At 35.1% G+C, this 9,244-nt stretch overlaps 1 protein-coding gene across 5 annotated transcripts in view; it reads left to right on the forward strand.

Moving 5' to 3' along the window:
* The window catches only part of LOC105329928 (neuroligin-4, X-linked), a 46,690-nt gene extending 37,446 nt beyond the window's left edge, over positions 1–9,244 (forward strand). For all 5 annotated transcript variants that reach the window (XM_011431425.4, XM_011431423.4, XM_011431424.4 and 2 more), the window contains exons 2-6: positions 2,730–2,879; positions 4,635–4,823; positions 6,495–7,299; positions 7,484–7,587; positions 8,039–9,244. In XM_011431425.4, coding sequence (XP_011429727.3) covers positions 2,730–2,879; positions 4,635–4,823; positions 6,495–7,299; positions 7,484–7,587; positions 8,039–8,937 — 2,147 coding nt within the window. In that variant the 3' untranslated portion in view covers positions 8,938–9,244. The remainder of the gene's footprint in view (positions 1–2,729; positions 2,880–4,634; positions 4,824–6,494; positions 7,300–7,483; positions 7,588–8,038) is intronic.

Raw genomic sequence — 9,244 nt, forward strand, 5'->3', positions numbered from 1 at the left:
AGAAGAGAGAAATAGATCGTTACTGTTACACTAGGGAGGGTGCTGTCGCATTCTAATCAATCATAAATAGGTCGAAAAACTACGTAAGATTAAAACACAATATTGAACTTTAAGATTCAAAGCTGTAGGAATGGTACATCTTGTGAAATCTGTCATACACAGTAATGCTTTATATCATCTTTTTCAAATCCAAACTTTGTTTTGTTCTGTTATTTCAATGCTTCAAATGCAATCTATGGACTTTGCCTCCATTATAACTGGTAGAAAACGCGTGATGTAGCAATTTTAATTTGTTGAAATTCTGTCCAAAGCAAGTGAGAAAATTTGCTTATGATCTAATTTACGTACGGTTTAACAAATTTACAAGAATACCAGTCGTTAAAAAAAGGAGATACGAACACTAACAAAAAAGTTAGTACTGTTGGGGGAGCTCTCTAAATTACATCTTCTTCTAATACTATTCACAATTGAATAAATCTGACAGATGAGGCAACTTTTTCTGACAGTGTTACATGTACTTGTGCATGCTTTTCATACACTTAAACTATACTTTACCAAAATTATCGTTATCGTTATGAAATTCAGAAATTTAAAATTCGAATTTTCCTCTAAACATTAAATAATGAGAATCTTTTGTTTGTAAAATTTTGAAACTTGGTCCTATATTCTAAAGACCCAAGCAATCATGTTAATGATGTAACTAAAATAGTTTTTATTATAACACTCGGGCTCAAAATGCAGCAATTCGAACCGGATATTAGAATCTGCTCGCTGAATCCGCAAGCCAGCGAATATTAAATTTTCCTTGCTAGCATTGGAATAATAATTTGAATACAGCTCTCCATCCATAATTAATCATTTGCTAAAAAGAAAATGGATGGTGATTAGCTTTGAAGTGTTCATCTCTGAGACAAAGCAGGGTCGGGAGGCCGGTGAAATTCGGGCTTTGTTATAGTTGATTAGAAAAAAAAATTTACAAGAGAAATGCGCCGCTCTACTGCAAGCTATCAGTTGTCAAGATCCATGGTCCAAAATCATAAGATGTTGGCGCATCTTGTATTTTAAAGGCCTCATAAAATTAATCTTAAAAGGGGACGCATTCTGTGGTGTTTATGGTTAATGCAACATTGAAGTTTTCCATTAGTATAGATTTGATATGAAGGGAAGCTGTTAAGACGTAAATTATTTAATGTGTAAATTTAATCACACTTATTTGCACTCCCTTTCCATCCAAACTGTGCGAGACGTTAACGTTATACATTTGTACTACATGCATCTTCTTTAGTTTTGTGTTGATTCTGCTACAGTAAAAAGAGGTAATGAAGTTGGTATTGGGCACCTCGCAATACTAGTGTTAAAGAAAGTATATTAAATTACAGTTTTAATTTTTCGAATTTTACAATATTTGGCTTAAAAAGAAATTATAAAAAATGTAAAAGCTGTAAAAAGTTTTTTAAAAACTCCAGTGGGTTTTCAACTCATGACAGGCAGATCAGTTGGTAGTGCTATATGTATATTGCGCTACGCTGTTAGATATTAAAAGTGTAAATTTCAATCTTTGTTTATTTCAAACGAAAGTACGTTACATTGCAGAGCTGTCCAATACCTTCTTAAGAATTCAACTTCATGAATTTTTACACTGGCGCTCCTTTGGTCGGCAGGAAGTGACATGTACGCTTCACTAATTGTTTTTTCCCCCGGAAACTTTTTGTTTGGTTCTGCAATCTACATCATTTATATTTCGATCACCTGAAACTAAATCGTTCATTCATCGATTGTATGCTTGGGAGAAAAAGCACAAATGGTACCTTTGCTTCGTTCTCTGCAAACAGTTTTCAAAATAGATGTTATTGCAATTTAAAGACGCAGAGAAGAAAAATTATAGAGACGATGATTTCCTTTGATAACGCGGTTCATTTCCGCACGAAGACAGAAGAAGTCATGACTTTGCAATGATGCGCTCAAAAATATATCTTTATGAATAACGGATTCTTCTCTTGTGACTATTTTTGTGTTCATTCGTCTACTAAGGGAATAGCAATTTGTGAACATAATTTCTTGCGCTTTTTAATGATTTGCTGAGATGGATGACTTCAAAGGTCTTATTAGATCTCCAGAGAAGATTAGTTTTTTGTTCAATTTTTGTTGTGGAATGTTTTAATTCCTGTTAAATGATTTGAAGGCACTCTTTTCAAAAAAGATTTGTTTTTCTGGAAAAGTACAAAGGGAGGTTTTTGTACTATGAAATGCAAATGACATAGACAAGATTGCCAAAGGTGCAGACGAAACTATGAAATTATAGTTATTTTTTTATATAACATTTCTTTGAATCCATGCACTTACATCTCCTCTTTACCAAACAAATTTAAAAATAATGAACTTGGGTTTAGTTACTTGGATTTTCTTCTTTCACAACGTATTTTTGATCACTCATAACATGTTGTCGCAATTAACATTATGTTTTAAGTTGAATCGGAACAGGAAATCATGGCTTAAACGTGATGCTGTTTTCAAAATACGAAATTAAATTACGCGCAAAACTCTCTTCTTCCTGTTTCTATATATTTGGAAAGTACTAGTATTTGTGGACAAATGTATAATGTATAGTAGTCAGTACCAAGTGGTTACGCACGATCACGCGTATAGCTCTCGTGCAAATATGGAGGTGAAGTGAAACTAACCCAGTATTTTATATTTTTCAAAATCTTTTTTACCATCGATACTTTCAGAATGGACGGACACAACTCCTTTTGCAGTCATGGTTTTTGTCCATGGAGAATCCTATGAAATAGGAACCGGAAATGCGTATGACGGAAGTGTCCTGGCGAGCTATGGTGACGTCATTGTTATTACGATCAACTATAGACTAGGTGTCCTCGGTATGTGTTCTTATAAATGTATAATAATCTTGAACAATGTAATTTACTAAGGGGGGGGGGGGGTTGAATAAATTAATTGTTAGATCTACCTGAAGTTTTTAGATATGATTGTTTTCAGATAAAAACTACATGTATATTAGTATAGCATACATGTAGTAAAGAAAAAAATCAGATATCTGAGCTTTTTGAATACAATATTTTCTTAAATCTCAATACTGAGTTCGGGCGTCTTTAGATCAAAAGCCAAAAAATGGCCACCACCCTCCATTCCTCTAAAAAGAGAAAGAAATGTTTAACTTCTTTCTTAACGCAATCAAGCTTCATTAAATTGCTTATACTTATTTGAAAACTACTTTTATTAAGTATGTTTTGACCATGTTATGTTTAAAACTGCAACATACTATTAGTTTGTTTTACAAGCTCTAAATAGTCCTTTAGCGTGATGTGCTAGCGATTCTAAAACGCATCGATTCTGCGAATTTCCCTCATGATTTAGTGCATCGACATAATTCTTCATTCGGTAACAGATAAAATTCGGTGTGATGTAATTTACCCTTTTGCTTCATGTTGGCCGAGAAAATGTCCAATTTTCACTATTTTTAACCATAACTAGCAACTAAGTGTGATTTTTATGTGGGAGAATTTATTGTGCTAGTAGGATGGCTTCTGTCTGAATTACCAGAAATACAGATCTCCAGCGCAAGCTTGTACATTGAATATTGATATTCATTAGCAATGTAATGCCATTGAATTTTAGGGGAATGTTCTTACATGTAATATATAAAAAGGTTGTTTTGGGGAGAGAAAAAAACCCTTCTTATAATCAGTAGCATCTGACACAACATGAATTTATCCGGATAAATATTTCTAACGATTTCATTTTTGTTTGATATTACAGTATGTTTACATGATTGATAAGAAAAAGGTTATCAGCCTTAGCATGCATCAAGATGTTATATATTTGAAATTGTTTAGCAATATAGAAGGTTATTGATGGATTGTGCGATACAAGCTATCTTGGAGATAAACACTTCTTAAAGCATGATATTTTATTGAGGTTTTTTGAGAAGATAAGAATCTTATCAAAGAAATACCACTTGTTGATTTAAAAGACTGCATATTTGATGGTTAATTGCACTGTAGATAAAATCTCTGTTATAAATATTGAATGTTATTCCGTAGATGCTGTAAATTTGATCATGAATGTTTTGAGGAAATTTTTTGAAATTTTCTGTAATAAATCTATAAGGATTTGAATAAACAATTCACAGGGTTTTTTTTTCAGATTTGCTTGCCATACAGTAAAATTACTCTTTAATTAATGGTGAAGTACTATGTACATGTAGATAATAAAGTTGAAATATTTAATATATTTTCTTAAATGCTTAACAGTTAATGTTGTATGTAATATATAATTTGATTTGAATAGTTTCCTAAAATCTTTTTTAATGAAAACCACGAAGAAGGAAAACGAGTGTGTAAATATTTCAATATACCGGATTCGTTTGTGTTACAGTTTTGTGTTTTTAATTAATGTTTGAAAAACTTTAGGAGGAAAACTTTGTTGCAAATCCGTAGATGTACATGTATATATGATGGTTATAATAATCCTACATGTATCATGTTATACATAATCCTAGGGCTGTAGCAAGAAATTTTGTGAATGTTTTTCAAAGAGGTTTTTGTAAAATAAGAAATCACGTTTCCTGAAATCTGGAATCGTTTATGATACAGTTTTGGTTCTACACATTATAGGTTTCCTGAACACCGGGCACAGCTCGGCCCAGGGTAACCAGGCTCTGATGGACATCCTGGCCGTACTACAGTGGGTCCAGGACAACATCGCAGCCTTCAATGGAGACCCGAACAAGGTCACGCTGTTTGGGCACGGACACGGGGCAGCCCTGGTCAACATCCTAATGTTCTCTTCCCTAACCGAGAAAGGTATTACATTACTACAGTGTATTGCATTACTATGATGTTTCTAGTATTATAATGTATTGTATTTTCATATTGTACCATAGCTTGGCGAGTTTTCTATTGTTAAAAGTGTGGGTTATATGTACATACCCTACACTTTTTTTAAACTCCGCCCACTATCTCGAGTAAAAACAACATCAACAAAGTTGTTTTACAGCGCGTCCATAATACTCCATAGTAGAAGGTTCCTCCAGATCAAAATTGCCAAAACTCAACACGGATAAATGACTCGACATATTAGTTCGTCGAATAAATCTCATTTTAAGATCGAGACAAAACAATATCGGCAATGGCTTTGTCAGAAACACTCTATTTTAATATTCCTCTCCATGTGTGCGGACAAGTAGAGACACGCGTGTTAAATGAAATAGGGTTATCCTGTTTCAAGGTTTTATAGAAAGTAAATCACGTGATAGGAAAGCGTTTGAATAGAAAACTTGTTTTGTGGACAGAGTGAATAGCGGTAGCCAATCGGATTTGACATTTACCATTCACGGTTTCGCGACATGCATTTTTCGAACAATATTTTTTTTGCTTATTGATTGATTTTGTTCAAAATATATATGTACATGATTTTTCAGCCGCTTTTAAAAAACATAGTTGCATTGATACAGAGTATCAAATAAGATTTTGAAAAACTAATTACCTTTATCAATTTAAATTTAATTTCAATTGTTTAAACAGAAGCATTGCACAATTTAGGGTTCGTACATATGAAATTGTGTTAAAAAATTTAATTCTTTGAAGCAAATATCGATACTATAAGTCGGAAAATGAATGAATATGAAATAAAAATATAACAATGAGAAGTCGATCTAGTCATTATAATTATGATTTTTTTTTAAAAATGATCATGAAGAATAATAAATCTTTGTCGGGGATAGAAAGTCATTTTGGAAATTCACAAAGTACATATTGTACTTATAAAAAGACAAGCGCAATGGCACCGTATTGTTTAGAGGCAAGTGCACTCCCGATATTACTATAATAATAAGATATAATGAATAATCATAAACTATGGTACAAGTAACTTACCCCATATAATATTGTTGATTATGTGCAGATACCCGATGGGCGTGGTCATAACGACACTCGGGAGCTACGCTCCCTCGTGTCATTATGACCACGCCCATCGGGTATCTGCACATAACCAACAATATTATATGGGGTAACTACTACTTACATTATTACATTGTATTACATGTACATGTACATTATTACAATGTTTTTCTTCATAACAATGTTTTACATTATTTGTATGAAATATAAGAGGAACAAAGAATTGACATAGGGGGAATTAAGTTATTTGTTAAAAAAATGCTACTTATATACACAACAGTTGTATAACGAGATTAAACATATATTAACCATTTAACCTTGCTTGAGTGAAATGTAGGTGATATACAAACCTTGTAAAATAAAAAAAACCTTCAAGATAGTTGGTTTTTCTTTTATATTTTATTTTGTTTTATGAAAATTATTATAATTTTGAATTATAATTTCTAATTAAAAAACCTGTAGATATAAATTGCAGGGTCTGCTTAAATGATAGACAGGAAACATGGTATTCATTTATCTTAGCCAGACAATCATATGTAAACATGTTAATTATACTTATTTTCTAAAATTTTGCAGGGAAGTATTTTCAAAGGGCAGTCATACAGAGTGGGTCGGCGCTGAGCCGTTGGGCGGTGTCCTACGACGCCTATTCCTGCGCCCAGTGGTTGGCGCGAAACGTCAACTGCTCCAGCTTCCCCAACGACATAGAGGGCCTCACCAAGTGCTTAAAAAGCCGAAGCGCGCAGGATCTTGTTAACAGCTCGCCTACCGCCCCGAAGTATTACTCCTGCATGGCGCCGTCTCCGAATCCATACGGAGAAATATTTCGGGCACCTGTTGAGAATCTGATGAGCGAATCCCGGAATACCTTCACATCCATTCCAGTTATATTCGGGGTTACAAGCAATGAGGCGTACATGTACCTGAAACAAAAAGAACTCACAGATGGTATCAGCGAGGACAGGAAGTCGAAGATAATTCGGACGTTTGTTCTGAACAACTTTCAATACAACCGGCAGAAAATATACGAGATCTTGTACCACCAGTACACCTCTTGGGATACCATACAAGACGACTTTACACGAAGAGACAACGTTTTACAACTGTTGAGTGACGGTCTCTACGTGGCGCCACTAGTCAAAATGACGCAGCAGCATTCTCTAAGCACGGACACGTACCTGTACGCGTTCACGCACGCGACTGTGTCGGACACCGCCCTATATCATAACTGGACCAGCGCCGTCCATGGGGACGAGCTGGCCTACATATTCGGTGCCCCGCTTGTCGAGGGCGTGACTCCATTCTCTGAAAAATTCACCCCTCTAGAAAAGACTATCAGCGAAACCATGATGAGATATTGGACCAACTTTGCAAAGACAGGGTATTGACTTATGATAAAATCTGTATTTACTCAGTGCCAGTTGTAATCCTAGGAAATGATTTTTTTATGCGACTGATATTTTCTTAATAAATCCTATTTGAATGCTGTTTTGCAAGATAAATAATCTAGAGGGAACGTTTTCCAGACAGTTGTATTTATAAAAGTTGTTAACCTTTCCTCGCAGAGATCCCAACAAGCCTGAAGGGGAGTTGGCTTTTGAACAGAAGCTTCGCAGTGATCCTGGATGGCCCAAATATGACAGGAATCAGCAGAGATTTCTCCACTTTGGTAAACAGCTGATGCTATCATATGTTTTATATCTGTAGCGTTTTATATTCACTTTAGTACAAAGGTTGATGCGATCATATGGTTTATATCTATTATAGCGTTTTATGCTAAAACTGTGCATCGAATATTGTCTAAGTTGCGTACTGTTTTCAATCAATGATCTGAGCGGCATGCATGGGACAGGTTATATATGTAAATGTTAAAGTGGTTTATATTTTTACAACGTGATTCATGCAAAACACAGTTGGTTATAGTTTCAAGCTTATATAATATACGCTGACTAAGTGCCACTTAGGTGGGTATTAAAACCTAATTAGTTAATGAATATGTACATTACGTAATAATGACATCCAAATTATCACTTTTGCACATTACAAAAATTTGGGGTTTTTTTAAAGAGAGAATTACACTGCATGATGAGAAGTTTAACCTGTTAGTCATAACTTTACAGGTTCAAATACTACAAGTTCTAGTCACTACAGAGGAAAAGAATTATCGCTATGGCTAGACCTCATTCCAAAACTCAACCAGCCCGGAAAACCCAACCCAGACCCTCGGGAACACGAACTCAAGGACCAAAACAACATGGCGACTTTTGACGACCCGCACCGCTTGATCACAGATTTTAAAAAGTTTTTTCCACCCCACCCACCTATCCCCCCTTCGCCACCCCCATTGAATAACGGAGTGTACTTCCCACCCGGAGATTCCGAATATACAAACAAAGAGAAAACTAAACGGGAAGACTCTTTGGAACAGTTTAAACCTCAATCGGAGGAGAAAGCGGAACAAGAATCCAGCCTGAGTAACTCGGTGCCCTTAAGTATCACCGTGGCTATAGGGTGTTCCCTGTTATTCATCAACATTTTACTGTTTTCTGCCGTGTATTATCAGAGACGAAGAATTCAGAGATTAAATCGGGAAGCCATAGAGCAGGAACATAACGATCAAAACGACTTTCCCGACATAGGACACAAATCACAGAGAGAAAACACAGCCATTAAAGAGCCTCCGGACCGTGATTTGCATCTCGATCCTCATAGTAAACCTAATATTCAGAGTAACCCTTTATATACTGTGATAAGTAAATCACCCTGTGACTTAGCCCAGGAGTCGTCGCACGAGTCCTTGTCGACGCTTTCCTGCGCGTCATCGGGCGTCCACCAGAAAAATGCTGTCAATCATAAAGGTGTAGTCCCGCCCACTATACCGAGAGACGCTCCAGTGATTCAGAGAGACCATATTCCAAACTCTAAATATGCAGCGAATAGTAGTAGTAATTTATCAAAAGAAAAAATGAACAATGTTCGAAATTCGACGCCCACACATGACACGATAACTGTTGTCTAACATTGTTCAGCTTTAATGGTCTTATGAAAGTAATTGTTATTTATATGATGATTGAGTGAAGTTATTTTGAAATATCGTGAAAACACGATCATCGTCTTGCAGTTTCGTTTTTTTGCATTCCCAGGGGGAATATGTGAAAAATGAAAAATATTGAAGAATGTTACAACCCTACAGTGTGGGAAGAAGAGTGGAGAATTATTATACATTATTTTCAGAAATTGTAAATCATCCATCATTTTCGCTTGTTGTTGTTCAGTCATTGATTTATTTATTTTGTACACATAGTTAATAAAGTAATTTTGTTTTA

The sequence above is a fragment of the Magallana gigas genome, chromosome 8, assembly GCF_963853765.1.
Source record: "Magallana gigas chromosome 8, xbMagGiga1.1, whole genome shotgun sequence".
Lineage (NCBI taxonomy): Eukaryota > Metazoa > Mollusca > Bivalvia > Ostreida > Ostreidae > Magallana > Magallana gigas.